Genomic DNA, 17,904 nt, shown 5'->3' with positions numbered 1-17,904 from the left:
GAATTCCAACTATTTGGTTACACATGCAAACAGCATTGCGGGGAAGCAGTTATCATATTTCATGTTTTTCTGGTCATATTTCACAGTGCAAAGAGAGCCAAGACCAGGTTTTCATTATGCTCTCTATAGGAATCTGGAATCTGGTGCAGTCTTGTTGGTGTAACTCTGAGGGTGCAGCTGTGGAGGTGCAATCTGGATAGTGTAACTCTGAGGGTGCAGATGTGGTGTTGCAATCTTGATAGTGGAGCTCTGAGGGTGCAGCTGTGGTGGTGCATTCTTGATGGTGTAGCTTTGAGGGTGCAGCTGAGGTGGTGTGGTTCAGTCAGTACAACTCATTGGTGCAATTTTGATGGTGGAGCTCTGAGGGTGCATCTTCGGTGGTTCAGTCTTGATAGTCTAGCTCTGAAGGTGCCACTATGGTGCTGCAACTATCATGGCTTAACTTTTGTTGTGCAAATATCATTGTTTATCTCTGGTGATGCATCTCAGGTGGTGCAACTTCGAAGTCATGCCCAAGAACTCTGAACAAATCACCAATGACTGACAACTGGTCAACATGTGGCTTCCAGTACTGGAGTACACACGATATCCTCATCTACCTAGCAGATGCTGAAGCAGCATCACAATTCCTATCACCATCCAGACATCAACGTACGATTCTACACCTTTGATGACCATACTCCTTCCATAACATGATATAGAAGATCTTGAATGGTCTTTGTTTAGCTTGCTAAAATCTGCCAACTTGTCACGGTGTGGCTCTGCCCAACGAACTAATGAAGCTTTAAACACTACACTTTCCACTCACCTGGACCTATAGTCTTCCAACTATAAGCATTGTGAAGCCTAACCTGTTCTAGTATCAAAGCTATTGCCCACTCAGCCAAACAACACAACTGTTTGGTAGAATAGACTGACAGATGTTAGAGAGTGTGTTTTCTGTAATTTGTATTATCATTGATTAAGTGATAGTTATTACTGGGTCACAATGTTTAGAGTTTTGAGTAATTCCAAGATTCTGGTGAGTCAATATTTAATATTTGTTACCCATTACCTTAGATTTGTGACACAACTGCACTGTACTAGAAATCAGTGTTGTGCATCTTTGTATCTTACTCTTGTTTGCTCAATACATAATACTGAATATTTTTGACTTGTCTGTGTTTTAATTTTGCTGGTTCAGAGGGGATATTTTATACCTTTTGTCATGGCAATTTACCAACTGTAACAAAATTGGGGGCTCCTCCACAATAGAATTCATTTGACATTTGAGTCCTACTGTGAAATTTATTTCAAATTTTTGTAGCGAGTTAATCATGGAACCAGCAAAATGGTGTTTGAACTTGAGAAGTTTCTATTGTCCCCTGACACTGAGCTAGTCAGTCAATTGCACAAATCAGATTTATTGCAAATTTCTTCACATTTGAAACATGAGGCCAAACCTGTAATGAGGAAATTTCAGATTCTGAAAATTGTTTAGAATCACTATATTGATGAGGGAGTCTTCGAACATGAAGTTTTGGAAATGGTTCAAGAAGAATGTTCAGATCAACTGAAATAAAGAAACTTGCAATTCAGTTACAAATGCAAAGAGAAAGAAAGGAAATAGAATTGAGGAAATTGGAAATTGACAGAGAAATTGAACTGAAAAGGTTAGAAATGTCATCTCCAAGCTCAAATTCTTCCACTTTTGACATTGCAAGGCATGCTGGTACCCCTTTTAATGAGAGAGAAGTAGACAAATATTTCTACATTCTAAAACAGATGCTGAAAACCTCCAGTGGCCTAGGAAGTCATGGGCTATGCTACTGCAGACTGTTTTAAAAGATAAAGCTCAGGGTGCTTATTCAGCCTTGTTCATACAGCAAAGCTTGGACTGTGATCTTGTCAAAGGGACACTTTTAAAGGCTTATAAGCTAGTGCCTGAAGCTTTTCATCAGAAGTTAAGAAATTCTCACAAAAGGGACAAAGAGCCTTTTGTAGAGTTTGCTAGAGAGAGGGAAACATTGTTTGATAGATGGTATGGGTCTAAGGAAGTCACAGATTTTGATGGTTTAAGACAGCTTTGATGGAAGATTTCAAGCAGAGTGTTCATTCTGATCTTAAGACTTATTTGGATGAACAAAAGGTTGATGACTTACATAAGGCAGCAATGTTGGCAGATGATTATTGTTTGACTTACAAGAGTTCTTTAAGGTCTCCCAGTTTTCTGTCCAAAAGGACTTTTCCTCAGGTAAGACTTCAGGACATGCAGGTTACAGTGATGTTAGAACGGTTTCAAATTCTAGTGGCAAGCAGTCACATTCTTTTCAGTCTAAGCCTAAGTCTGCCAGTGGTTCTTATCCTGTGCATATCGTAAGAAGATAGGTAATTTGATTTCTGCATGCTACAAACTCCAGTTTAAAAAATGAGACTGCAGGTTCGCAAAAAATTTTGTGTCCATCTTTCCAGGTGGTTCTGAGGAGAAATTTATTTGCAAGAGTAAGTCCTCAGATTAATTTTTCCCCTTTCTTTATAAAGGTTCTGTGTAGCTTACGGGAGATAATTTTACCTCATGGCCCATTATTATCTTGAGGGATACTGGAGCTCTTCAATCTCTCATTTTGAAGGATATTTTCCCTTTTTCTGATGAGTCTCAGATGTTTTTCTTCAGGGTATAGGTGGCAATTCTGCTGCTCCTCTCCATTTTGTGAATTTGACTTCAGATCTGATTTTAAGTGAGGTGAAAGTTGGTGTTCTTGACTCTCTCCCAGTTCTGGGTGTCAGTTTGTTGATTGGTAATGATCTTATGGGGGCCAAAGTTGCTGCTGATCCAATTGTCTGTTTCTCTGGAGAGTTGAGTTAGTACGGAAATGATGGAGGATGAATTTCTGGGTATTTCTTCCATAACTTCTTTGCCGAATGATTCCATTTATGATTTGTCCGGTACTTTCATGGAACATTCATTTTGTGAGGTAGAGACTGCTGACTTATCTTTACAGAGAAGTAACACTTCAGGTCTTCTTGATGAGTCTGATAGTTTGTCAAGTTGTGATAACATTCATTCAAGAGAGCAGCTTATTAGTGCACAGGCTGAGGATGTTGGCTGTTTCTTTTGAGGCCACACAAAACTTCAAACTTTCACAAGCAAATATGAAACAAAACTATTACAGAAAGTCACAAGAGAGAAATTTAATTTGTGGTGAGAAAGTGTTAGTTTTACTTCCCATTCCTTGTCAATCACTGAGAGCTAGATATCAAGGTCCATATGTCGTTAACAAAAAGGTAAGTGACACAGACTATGTTGTCCTGACGCCTGGCCTTTGTAAACAAAAGAGGTTGTATCATGTAAACATGATTTAGAAATATCATGACAGGTTAGAAACCACACAGATTAATTGCATTGCCATGTAAGACTGACTCTCCATGCCTGACTGCTTCACTGTTCATTAACCAGCTCCATCCAGAATTTCTGCTCCCTCAAGATTCTGGTGAATTATATTATTTTATATTTGTGACCCATTACCTTAGACTTGTGACTCAATTGCATTGTACTAGAATTCTGTATTGCGATTCAATGTAACTGGCTCATTGTATTATTGCTCAATATATTATTGAATATTTTAGACTTGTCTGCAGGTAACTGGATTTTGCTGGTTCAGAGGGGATTTCATATACTTTTGTCATGGCAAATTTACTAACCGCAATACCGAGGAACTCAATAGCTGTTTATTTTGTGATTCTGAATTGTACCCTGACTGAAAATGCTTGTCTTATGACTGGTCAATCCAAAATAACCACTTCTGATTGAAACAGCTTATATGATGGATGGATTGCCAATGTTGATAACAATGCCTTTCTTTGCTATCTCAAGTAGTCATTTACAAACAATATGTAAAACTCTAGGTTACTGAACTCACAGCTGTAGTTAAATTATAATAAGAATTTCTAAATATATGACTTCGCGCGTTCTTCTGTCAATGCAGGATGGAGATGAATGTATGACCTTTTCAATGAATTCCAATTTAAACTGATCTCCTCTCACAGCTCACAGCTCACAGCTCACAGCTCACCTGAGGAGATGGGAGTCCTTCCTGAGATTCCAAGGGTAGTTGTCATTCCGATAGCTCCGTTTCAGTAAGGGTGCACAAAGCTTATTTCCCATGATTCAACTCATCTCGCAGGATGCGCATGTCTCATCCTGCCCGATCTGAAACAGAGGGAGACAACTGTTATGAAATATACACATGGACCCAATGCTAACTGTTAAAAAATGAAACCAACACATGGTTGGCTCTCACAAAACCCAAGCATGTGACATTACCTAGATCATCATAGACAATGAATGATTACTTTCAGCACACAAGACTTCCATCTATCCAGCACTAACCGCATCAGGAAAAGAAGATTAAATTAAATCTTTCACATCATAAAAACTGGGCTGGGGTCATGAGATTCAGCCACTTCTAAGCTCACACTACATTTTGTACACTCTGGAAGGGAAAGTTTGAAGCAACTGTCAGCATAGTCTTTCCACTTTACTAAAATATTTCCCCACAAGTCAAGGTGAGGAATCAGAGATGTCATAGGAAAGCTGCTTCCAACAATGGGATGTGTTCACTTTCTGAACTGAAGAGATCAGTTCAGCAGAGACAGGGACGTCACTTAACCAATGTGGCATTCATCCCTGGAATCAACTTAATGTAGATGGATTGACTCTGAAGTTGACACAATTTTGTTTGGGGAAATTTTGAACGTCAGAATGCTAAGAGGATTCGAGGCAAGTGATTCAAGATCCTCTGGAGAGTCACAGGGCTCAACACACATCTACTGCTGGATGAAAAACAACCATCACAGTGGGTACTGTTATATATCTACGCAATGACACATGAACTGATATCTCAAAGCCTCAGGGATATAAAAGTACTTCAGGCCTAAATTCTCAGAAAAGGAATGTATCCAAAGCAGGAAAATCATCTGAAAACATCTTGCTCATGAACTGATATTGCGAAGCCTCAGGGATGGAAAAATACTCAGACCTAAATACTCAGAAAAAGAATGTGCCCCAAACAGGAAGATCCTTTGAAAACAAACCTTCTTGGTTTCATAATTCTATAGCAAACCTTGTGATTGTTATCACAGTATCGATACATTTGTAAGAATATATGGCTACCAGCATTTCAGATAATGAAATTATACATGTACATAATTCACTCAGACAAAAGCTATAAATACCATCTGCAACATATTCGTTCTACACACTGTACATAACAGCAGCAGTCACATGAATAATATTTCCTCGTATCAGATATAATGAAATAAAAGATCGGGAAACAGTTTCAAGCTTACTCCTATGAAGTATTATTGGAAAAAATATAGATATTTTCCATCTGTTCAAATTATTATTCATGCTTTTCATTCACACATATGCTTTCACTGAAGTTTCAACAAACTACAGCTTTGCTCTCATAATTAACAATCACTTTCTTCAAATGTAAATCGAACATTTAACATGCAGTAAATGATGAATTTCAAAACTAAGGCACTACATACCAACTCATGAGGAACAATTTAAATGATGAAAAACAAGCCAGCAATTAGAGGTATTGCCTCACAAGATTTCCGTCACTGACAAGCCATAGTGCTTACAGGAAACACATCCTGCCTAATGTTATGCTCCCCAATCAGGCCAGAACAAGTATTACCAACACACTTAAAAACAGAAGATTCTATTTTCTAATGCCTTTATGATCTGCTATCTGGCATGAATATCTAGAAAACAATATTTCAAACTATTAAATCGGAATCTGTTGGGGCACAGAGACATTTGTATTGGTAACATAATATTGGATGGCTCTCTGGTTAAAGTGTTCGCCTGTGATGGGTTAGACCCAGATTGGATTCATCTCTTGGATACAAATGAAGAATCTGTTGATAAGAATCTGTGCCTTTAGCGCCAAAGAGTAAGTGAAATCAGTTTAAACGCACATAGAGTGTTATAGTCATTCAACAGTGTATGAGTTTCACGTGTGGAAAATGTGAAGTGATTCAGGTCCCAGACATTTAGAACTCTGATACAGTCACATGTTGTGCTGTTAACGTAGAGACACAATCAGATGACACTTGAACTCATGAAGATCCCACCTAGATGTATACAGTCACATGTTGTGCTGACAATGTAGAGACGAAATCAGATGACACTTGAACTCATGAAGATCCCACCTAGATGTGGTCTTCAGCAACACATGTTTGTCGTAAGAGGCGACAGTTGAGATTAACACATTTCATTGTATTCAACTGCATAGATCGCTAATGCAGTTGGTCAGTGGATCGTCTGGTCCAGACTTCATTATTTACGGACTGCCACCATATAGCTCGAATACTGCTAAGAGCCAATCAAACAGCAACAAACTAAACACACTGAGTGCGTGAGTGCATGAATGAGTGAGTGAGTGAGTGAGTGAGTTCAGTTTTTTTGTTGCACATAGTGATATACCAGCTTTATGGCAGCAGTCTGTAAATAATCGAGTCTAAACCAGACAATCCAGTGATCAAAAGAATGAGCAGTAATCTTCATAATTAGGAACCGATAACATGAATCAACAAAGGCTGCAAGTCTGACCCTCTGATCTCATTAGTCGCCTCTTGCGACAATCACGGGCTTCTGAAGATCAAGCCTAACCCAGATCTTCACACTTACACTTCACAGCTATTCAACCTGAATCTCACCCAAATGATTTGTCTTTCTGCCACTCAGCATCTTGACAACAATCTGTAATATTCTGGCAGAAAAAAACGTGTAATATTCTTTGGATATTTTACTTGTCCAGAAAAATAAATTCTTGAGACTCTAATGAAGTCAGTAGAAACCCAGTTTGTACATGTCCTTCCAAAATAACTTTGTGCATGACTGCAAATATGCTCATCTGGCAAAATAACGAAATTTTGACGTGTAGAACAATTAGTCAAGTTATTTACATGACCCTGGTATCCAGTGTGAAAGTGTCACAACATGGGTCAGGGGGCGCTAACCACTCCATCACGACAGCATGGCATACAACACCGTCGATGGCAGGAAATGTGACACTGGTACACAATCACACTAATGATCACCCGTGATACACCATATAATGTCTTCCATGTCAAGGTGACATTTTAATCACCACCACCACCACCATCATCATCATCATCATCATCATCATCATCATCATCATCATCATCATCATCATCATCACACAGTACATATAGCATATATGGTGATGAAGATAATTATGGCAGTAGTGAAGATCATGATAATATATACTAACGGTAATACAACTGATTGAAAAAAATAAAATAAATGACAGAGAAAGTGTGCCTGTGAATGGCCTTGACACCAGCATCTCTGTTCCCAGATTGTTTCCTGTGACGTGATAAATCAAAATCTGTATTGGAAGTGACAGGTGTTAAAAGGATGCCATCGCCATGCAACTCTTTAACATGAATCAAAGCTTTTGTCCTTACAGGCGGCAGGCTGCATAAAAAACACATCAGATGAAGAAGACTTCTGCAGTTGCATTATGGGTAGATAGACTACCAGTAAAAGAACAGCATCCGGCGAGTATTGATTGGGAAATCACCGTGTGCCAGGTTTACGACTTGTCACTGAATCAATCACAAGATATGGCCACTTTACATGAAGAACAAAAGTTTATGTAGATCCCACATTGTGCGTGATTGAGAACATGGAATGTGACTCTCGCCATCACCATGGAGATTAGCATCTATGTCACATTGAAGGACTACTTCTTTGCATGAATCGTTGCACAACGACTCAAAAAGTTTGGAGAAAGTTTATCACGAACACAACTCCTGCAACACAGTGTATGCTTCTCCCTACTTGTCTATCAACTCAAACATTTTGATAGTAAAAACAACTCCATTAATGCACATGATATAACAACCATGGCTGCTAGACACGTCAAATATAGTCCATAGTCTTTTTATCAACATCATGCTTATCCACAGAAATCTTAACAAGCAAACTGTCACTAATGTATACAAATGTATACTTTGTATGAGTTCACACATTAACTAGATTCCTAACTGCCAAGAAAAGCATTTAGTGTGAGGAACATGTCATACAACTGATTGACTGAAATGATTTGCGATGAAATCAGAGACATGATTGGATTCCAGAAACTTTCCATAGTCTCTGCCTTCTGTCTTGTTAGTTACTGCATATACTGTCATACATATATACAAATACCTGCCTGCCTGCCTGCCTGTGTGCCTGCCTGCCTGCTCGACTGAACAGGAGAGGTTATTTTCAATACAGACTTACAGATTCAAATCATCATCATCATAATTTTTTCACATGTTTCCAGTGACATGAATTTTGCATGGATACTTTGAAATAGAAAGATTTTTCATTTGATAGTTCTAGAAATACAACATGACTGAAAGGAGAATCCTGTTTCACTATCCCTACAACACTTTGTAAAGAGTGGAGGGTTATTGAAAAAATAAACAGACAAAATACAGTCTAAAAGAACAGATGTCAGAAGAATTTGTCAAACAATATAAACATTCCACTACACCCATGCAGCCTGATCCCAGTCTGTTTAATCAGAGATAATACAGTAACCTCCTGAACACCTTCTGAACATATGGCTCCATTAAGCTATATCCTTGACAAACACTGACATCCAGTGAATGCTTTTAGATGCAACATCCAAACTCTTATCTCAAACTACAGATATGAAATCTAAATCTGTACACTTCAAAGTAAGTGATGATCAGTCTTATCTCTCAGTCTACACAGCCAAGTGAAGTCAGGGGCAAGGAACACTGGTCCAGACCAATCCAAGGTCACCAAGGGTCAGGAACGGGATTTTATGAAGCGAACATTTCTCTGGTACTTTAACAGACTGATGCTCATCCACACTCATTTGTGCCCAGCTAGCTGATAGTAGACTTGCACAAGTCTCTACGATGAAAATTTATAGTGCAAATGAAAATTTCTAAAAAATATAAACAGAAGACTGTATAGAGATACAAGATATTTTATTGTGCAAATGTTCTATGTAGAAAGAGTGACAATATTTTGTCTGCTTATCTGGACTTGCCTCTTTAAAAGATAGTATTATACATCCATTGGCTTAGGATGTAGTAAGGGGGCAAGGATAGTGAGTTAGAAATTTATAGAGTTTGTGAGTTAGTTATTTAGTTTCAAAGTTAGTGAGTTATATGGTTAGCAAGTTAGAAAGTTAGTTAGTGAGAGAGAGAGTGTGTTACAAAGTTAATGAGTTGGTGAGTTATTGGGTTAGAGTGTTAGTGTTAGAGAGTTTGACCTGCTCAGTTTCCTTGAGGGAGGACAAATCAAAGAGATGGAGGTTCTGGATATTCACCGCTTAGTGGAAACAAAGGTGTTGCCAACCAAGAGACAAAGGTGTTGCAAACCAAGAGACAAAATCAAACCAAATCTGGGTTTTTAATGCAATGTTCTTTGTTTCTTGGTATCATCAAGGGAAGCAACTGTACATGGGAAAATTGAAGTGCCTTTATCATACAAACTGGCAATACGTGCTCTTTGTGTTTCATGAAGTAACAAAACAGTATCAACTCTGGCCCTCTAACACACAGATTACTCACAGGAGTTGACAAGCATCTCGTGTCACAGACTTGGGAACGGCTGACATCCACACTGGTTTCCTGTAGCTAAGGCATAGCCAAATTAATTACAGGGAAACCCAGTTACACTAGATCCTGTCAAGTGGGATAACTTTGTACTGTGGAGCATCAATGGTGGGAATGTTTGTACATATACTACACAATTTTGGATGGGGAAAATCAAATCTATCCTTCCATTCAGGGAATCAGCTTTGTGTATCAGTGAAACATGATACTATCCAACATGAAGATGTGCATTATACGGTGCTTGACTTCTCTGTAAGCAAGCTCTGTTTAATTAGTGAACAATTTAATGTACTAATCCTTACCTCTAAAAAGATTTTATGTGAAATGGCAATTTAAATTGAAAAAGAACCCAGTGAGATATGGGATTCAGATTCGGTGGAATATCTTGATTTGATTCAATTTGGAAAGGAAAATAATATTTATGAAGGACAGACTAAACAGACAGAAGCAGCTTGAAGGTATAACAAGATAGGCTTTACCAATAAATGGCAACACATTTAGCTTTCAAGGAACAATAACAGTTATCTATTATTTAAACAAAATAATAAATAAACCAAGGAAGTAATACTGTAATAATTTCCTTTTTCTTGACATGAACTGGGAACTTTCTGCTCTGACTCTTGGAAGTCCAATAGTTGCATCTGTTTGTAATCAAGAATGTCAATACAGGTGTCTGTTGCCTACTTAAATATGGTCGGTCAACCTTTCTGCTCAAAATTCCCACTTGGACCTGGTCAGTTCCACTTCTTGTACATGAGCTGAAATTAGATTACATTTTTAAAATAGCCTCCTGAAAAGGAAGTATCAGCTGCCATGCTGGGTAAAATTCTTCCAAATGAAATAAAAGTACACCTGTGTTGCCATTCAAAGTTAAAGATAGCATCTTGGTTATATTTGTGATACATGTTGTAACACTAATCTAATGTACTTTCACCTTTGATGACAATTCTGTGACAGTAACTAAATAATGTCTATTAGAATGTGATCATTTTATGCTTACTGACTAGGCTGGCTGCAAGTTTTCCAAATGTCAAATACATGTTGAGAGTGACGGTATTATTCGGTGTGGACGTCAGTTAGTGGCTCAAGTCTCAAACATCAAGGCATCACATCATGTTAGCAGCCATGATTGATTCATTCCCTCCACATGAAGGTCTGCAGAGCCAAGGACATCAGGTCCCCTGACAAAGCCAGATGCAGTCAGCTGGTAAACCAATAAATCTCACAGTGTGGAGAAAGAGAAGCTGATGACGACCTGCCACAATGGATATGCTGGTGTGTGACAAGTCACAGTGGATATGCTGGTGTGTGACAAGTCACAGTGGATATGTTGGTGTGTGACAAGTCACAATGGATATGCTGGTATGCGACAATTAAGTCACAATGGATATGCTGATGTGTGACAAGTCACAATGGATTTGCTGGTGTGTGACAAGTTACAAGTGACATGCCAGTGTGTGACAAGTCACATTGGATATGTTGGGGTGTGACAACTCATGATTGATATGCTGGTGTGTGATAAGTTACAATCAATATGCTGAGGTGAGACAAGCCACTATGTATGTTGAACTTACATCCCAACACAATAGCATCGCAGCACTGGCTGGATATCCCTCCTTACACACAAGAACACACCACCCTCTAGAGATCCCCACTAATACACAAGATCACACCACCCTCTAGATATCCCCACTAATACACAAGATCACACCACCCTCTAGAGATCCCCACTTGTACACAAGATCACATCACCCTCTTGAGATTCCCACTTTATGAAACATCATCACCCTCTAGAGATTCCTGTTTTATGATAAATCATCATCCTCCTGTTCATCCTGCTGTACAACCCTTCATCTTGTCTCCACTGATACTTATGAAGAAGACACTTACCATGACAGAGCAGTTAGACGGGTAACTGACTGACAGCCTCTCTTGTCCCAGTATCAGTGCTCAATGTCAAGGTCAAGTCATATGACACTCACATGCGTCCACTTATCCTTCCAGAATACAATATCCTCCTGATGAGAACATTGGTACCACTGATCAGCTTCAACAGATCACAAGGTGATTTCTAACGAAGCTGGATTCAGGCTATGGACACTGTACGGACATTTAGGCAGAGTATGAATCTTGACTCAAATCTTCTTAAAACTATCACCACCATTCCTAATGCATTCAAACTTGGGTAATAACTTTAACCTTTTTGCTAGATGAATAAGCAGGAAACAATGATGAAACGATCATCATTATTATTATGCTGACATTCATTTCTAAAATTACCTTCAGCATACAACACATGAACGATTGTGGCTTCGACTCCCGTTCCACCCTGATTTAGTAGTTAGGTTTGTTAGCACCCTATCCACCTAATCGTTCTAAGTCTAAGATCTGTACTTGGGCTTTCCTCCAACATCACAGCTGACACACAATGATATTATTCGAACACTATTCTCATGAGCCATAAACCCAACTCACTCACTCGCTCCAACATCACAGCTGACACAAAGTGATATCATCAGAATATTGTTCAGAGGAGCGATAGACCCAACTCACTCACACCAACATCACAGTTGACACACAGTGATATCATCCGAACACCGTTCAGATGAGCGATAAACCTAACTCACTCACTCACTCCAACATCACAGTTGACACACAGTGATATCGTCTGAACACTATTCTGATGAGCCATAAACCCAACTCACTCACTCACTCACTCCAACATCACAGCTGACACAGTGATATCGTCCGAACATTATTCTGACGAGCCATAAACCCAACTCACTTACTTACTCACTCACTCACACCAACATCACAGTTGACACACAGTGATATCATCTGAACACCGTTCAGATGAGCGATAAACCCAACTCACTCACTCACTCCAACATCACAGTTGACACGCAGTGATATCGTCCGAACACTATTCTGATGAGCCATAAACCCAACTTACTCACTCACTCACTCCAACATCACAGCTGACACACAGTGATATCGTCCAAACACTATTCTGACGAGCCATAAACCCAACTCACTTACTCACTCACTCACTCACTCACACCAACATCACAGTTGACACACAGTGATATCATCCGAACACCGTTCAGATGAGCGATAAACCCAACTCACTCACTCACTCCAACATCACAGTTGACACGCAGTGATATCGTCCGAACACTATTCTGATGAGCCATAAACCCAACTCACTCACTCGCTCCAACATCACAGCTGACACAAAGTGATATCATCAGAATATTGTTCAGAGGAGCGATAGACCCAACTCACTCACTCACACCAACATCACAGTTGACACACAGTGATATCATCTGAACACCGTTCAGATGAGCGATAAACCTAACTCACTCACTCACTCCAACATCACAGTTGACACACAGTGATATCGTCTGAACACTATTCTGATGAGCCATAAACCCAACTCACTCACTCACTCACTCCAACATCACAGCTGACACAGTGATATCGTCCGAACATTATTCTGACGAGCCATAAACCCAACTCACTTACTTACTCACTCACTCACACCAACATCACAGTTGACACACAGTGATATCATCTGAACACCGTTCAGATGAGCGATAAACCCAACTCACTCACTCACTCCAACATCACAGTTGACACGCAGTGATATCGTCCGAACACTATTCTGATGAGCCATAAACCCAACTTACTCACTCACTCCAACATCACAGCTGACACACAGTGATATCGTCCAAACACTATTCTGACGAGCCATAAACCCAACTCACTTACTCACTCACTCACTCACTCACACCAACATCACAGCTGACACACAGTGATATCATCCGAACACCGTTCAGATGAGCGATAAACCCAACTCACTCACTCACTCCAACATCACAGTTGACACGCAGTGATATCGTCCAAACACTATTCTGATGAGGCATAAACCCAACTCACTCACTCACTCCAACATCACAGTTGACACACAGTGATATCGTCAGAATATTGTTCAGAGGAGCGATAGACCCAACTCACTCACTCACACCAACATCACAGCTGACACACAGTGATATCATCCGAACACCGTTCAGATGAGCGATAAACCCAACTCACTCACTCACTCCAACATCACAGTTGACACACAGTGATATCATCAAAATATTGTTCAGAGGAGCGATAGACCCAACTCACTCACTCACTCCAACATCACAGCTGACATACAGTGATATCATCATAATATTGTTCAGAGGAGCAACAGACCCAACTCACTCACTCTTAACATCACAGCTGACACAAAGTGATATCGTCAGAATATTGTTCAGAGGAGCGATAGACCCAACTCACTCACTAACTGCTTTCCCAAATAGAAATGCTTTTTAAAGATGAGTTTGTCATCAGTAAACTCATGGAAACCTGTTATCACTGTCATTCTGAAGTAATCTCGGAAAGATCGCTCCACCTGATGTTATGTCATTCAATCATGAATGAGCTTGATGTTTCCACTTAGAGTGACATCTCAAAGCTTCATTTAATCCTATATATTACATTTATGAAGGCTCTAACTCACCCTTATATTACAGCTCTACATCAGTGTCGTAAGTGTAATGAAGGCGTGTCATAAATCTGGACATTTGTTTTAATGTCTTGGATGGATGGGGTTATGTTGCATTCAGAGTGCTCAGTTCCTGCAAAGCAGATCTGTCTCTATTATCATCCTTGTTGGCAGAATATTGTTTGTCTGCTTGATTTTGAATGCCACATGCAGCAATATTCCAGCTATATGACAGCAGTCTGTAAATAATCATATCTTGACCAGACAATCCAATGACCGACATTATCAGCATCGATCGCTGGAACAGGGATACAAGGACATTCATCATTCCAGGCCCAGTCTGTCCTTATCCAAGCTGTCCTCTAGTTGAAGACAAATTCTAGTGTGAATCTTCCCAAAGTCAAATGTTGGAGCATTCATACACCAAGCAAACCTTCTGATACGTGTCATCTGCACTGTCCAAACCAAAACATTAAATTCCACGGCCAAGATTTTCAAAGCTCTCTTCGTGTTAAGATAGTAAGTGCAATACATCAACATCAACTTACAATGGTCTGGTCTAATCTGTCAAGCAAGGACAACATATTAACATTTAATATGCATCTGGTTGTGCCAGACATGAATATATCGCCTTTCACATTGCTGATACTCAAATGGTGGCTAAGACCCATGTCATCAGATCCTGGGCCTAGATTTTAGAAGCTCTCTTAGTGCTAAGACAGTCATTAGTTAATGTTAATGTATAGCACTAACGACCATCTTAGCGCTGAGTGAGCTTCGAAAATCTGGGGACTTGTTGCCAAGGCATGTCACCATGCCTTCCAAAACAAGCCTCCAGATTATGTATAACCAACATCAGAATAATGGCAGTCAGTTTTATGCTGATATCTGCCCCTTGAGATAAGGAATTTCAATATATTTAAACACGACCAATTATATTCTTATATAAGCGACTAGACCATTAATGCATCAACATGAGCTGAATATGTATCCACCTGGATGTGGTGGCCATTACAAGTTTGACACTCGATCTGGAATGCTGACATTCTGTGATTTACATATCAATGAGCTGATTTCCCATGGGGCAGATTTTCAATCACTTGGAAACATTTGAATCCTACCATGACTTTATTCAGAGCTATTTACAAGCCTGGTACACCTATCACTCAGATTTCATGTTTTCACTACACATATTTGCACTACAGATTTTTGCAAAGGGATCATAACAGGGATTGCTATGAAAGAGGTACGCAGAGACATTTGGAAATATTACCGACAGGACAATAAGAAACATGTAGAAACTGTCTTCCTGAAAACAGTTTCTCTGCCAAACATGGATGGATTAACATTCTTACTGAAACCTTGAAACCAAATGACCAGTAAGATGCTTTATAATACCTCAGTTGGTATGCATACAAGACAGGGTAGGGAGATGTGGGATGGAGGGAGGGAAGGGGTTATACCCACTCTAGAACCATATAAAGGTTGTGAAACCTGTGTTGTATTCATACACAAATCTGTGTCTGACTGTATCACATCCATTTCTATTATTTCACTAGGGCAGATTGGGCCCCTGTCCTCAAATATGATTGATGCCAATTTCTGACTTGTAATCAAGGTGTGTTTTCTTCCTTGTTGGTCAAACGCCAATACAGCCAGGCTGAGTGTGAGGGTCAAGAACCAGGACAATTATTGAGGTCTTTGTTCAAATATACCAAGCACTCGTCAGATTACTGAGACAGGAGGATGGGGAAAAAAGATCATTTGCTGGACTGAGAATCCCACACGTAACAAGACGATTCCTGTTGTTCTGTGCCCAATGCTCTATGCCTATATGGCCCAACGTCTATATGGCCCAACGTCTATATGGCCCAACGTCTATATGGCCCAACGCCTATATGGCCCAACGTCTATATGGCCCAACGCCTATATGGCCCAACGCCTATATGGCCCAACGCCTATATGGCCCAACGCCTATATGGCCCAACGCCTATATGGCCCAACGCCTATATGGTCCAACGTCTATATGGCCCAACGCCTATATGGCCCAACGTCTATATGGCCCAACGTCTATATGGCCCAACGCCTATATGGCCCAACGTCTATATGGCCCAACGTCTATATGGCCCAACGTCGCCCAACGTCTATATGGCCCAACGTCTATATGGCCCAGGTTCATGACACTATGCATCGTTATCTAAGAACTAACACTATAGGCTCAGTCTTGATATATAGCACCTTTTCACATATACATTAACACACATTCTCTCACACACAAGACCTGGCACACAATCTGCCCACATAAGTACAAACGCACAATCTCCTCACACACAAGTACTGACAAACATTATCCTCGCACAAACAAGTCCTGACACACAATCTCCTCACACACAAGTAATGATAAACATTCTCCTCACACATAAGGCCTAGTCCTAACACACAATCTCCTCACACACAAGTCTTGACACACCTTCTCCTCACATGTACACACACAATTGCTCCACACACAAGTCCTGACACATATTCTCCTCATACACACACGTCCTGACACACATTCTCCTCACACACAGATCCTGGCACACATTCTCCTCACACATAAGTACTGACACCATCTTCCTCACACACAAGCCCTGAGACCCAATCTCCTCACACACAAGTACTGACATACATTCTCTCTTCTAACGAAAGTCCTGACATGTAACCTCCTCTAACACAAGTCCTGACACGTAATCTCTTCTAACACAAGTCCTGACACGAAACCTCCTCTAACACAAGTCCTGACAAGAAAAATCTTCTAACACAAGTACTAACAGACAATCTCCTCTAACAGAAGTCCTGACACAAAATCTCTTCTAACACCAGTACTAACATGCAATCTCCTCTAACACAGGTCCTGATACACAATCTCCTCTAAAACAAGTCCTGACACAAAATCTCTTCTAACACAAGTCCTGACATGTAATCTCCTCTAACACAAGTCCTGACATAAAATCTCCCCTAACACAAGTCCTGACACCCAATCTCTTCTAACACAAGTCCTGACACACAATCACCTCTAAAACAAGTCCTGACACAAAATCTCCCCTAACACAAGTCCTGACACGTAATCTCCTCTAACACAAGTCCTGACACAAAATCTCCCCTAACACAAGTCCTGACACCCAATCTCTTCTAACACAAGTCTTGACACGTATTCTCCTCTAACACAAGTCCTGACACAAAATCTCCCCTAACACAACTCCTGACAGGTAATCTCCTCTAACACATGTACTGACACACATTAATCTCTCCTGACTAATTTTGACTCATCGTCCTTTCACACCAACGGTAATGTCCCTTCCCAACAACCCCTCACATGTTTGAAGTTCTGATTCAATACCCTACACCTCAGCCTGCTTCATGCTCACATCAACCTCTACAGGATCATGTCAGCCTTTGGCAAATGTTCAACATTCATCGGGAACATGTAAGATAAGATTATCCATGTGAGCTGGTGATATCTGAAGCTAGTCTGCTCATCATCCTCTTTGTTGCATATCAATCTCCCTCCAGCCAGGATTAAAGAAGAGCACTACAGCTTCAAACATCATTATTAGCTTCTTCCCGATCAAAGAATCTATTTGAGCTGCTTCAGCACCCTGGGGTACACCCCTCAACTGTCCCAGGCATGTATGTGGCAGATAGTCATCTCCACATTGTGGAACTCAAACCTG

The 17,904-nt window shown here is 40.1% G+C and overlaps 1 protein-coding gene across 1 annotated transcript in view; it reads right to left on the bottom strand.

The window, feature by feature from the left end:
- LOC137286278 (protein still life, isoforms C/SIF type 2-like) overlaps positions 1-17,904 on the bottom strand; it is a 190,808-nt gene that overhangs the window by 126,098 nt on the left and 46,806 nt on the right. The window contains exon 3 of the mRNA XM_067818039.1: positions 4,053-4,189. Within this exon, the coding sequence (XP_067674140.1) occupies positions 4,053-4,144 (92 nt within the window). The 5' untranslated portion in view covers positions 4,145-4,189. The remainder of the gene's footprint in view (positions 1-4,052; positions 4,190-17,904) is intronic.

Source organism: Haliotis asinina, chromosome 6 (genome assembly GCF_037392515.1).
Source record: "Haliotis asinina isolate JCU_RB_2024 chromosome 6, JCU_Hal_asi_v2, whole genome shotgun sequence".
Taxonomy (NCBI): domain Eukaryota; kingdom Metazoa; phylum Mollusca; class Gastropoda; order Lepetellida; family Haliotidae; genus Haliotis; species Haliotis asinina.
This window is presented reverse-complemented; position numbering and strand designations above follow the sequence as displayed.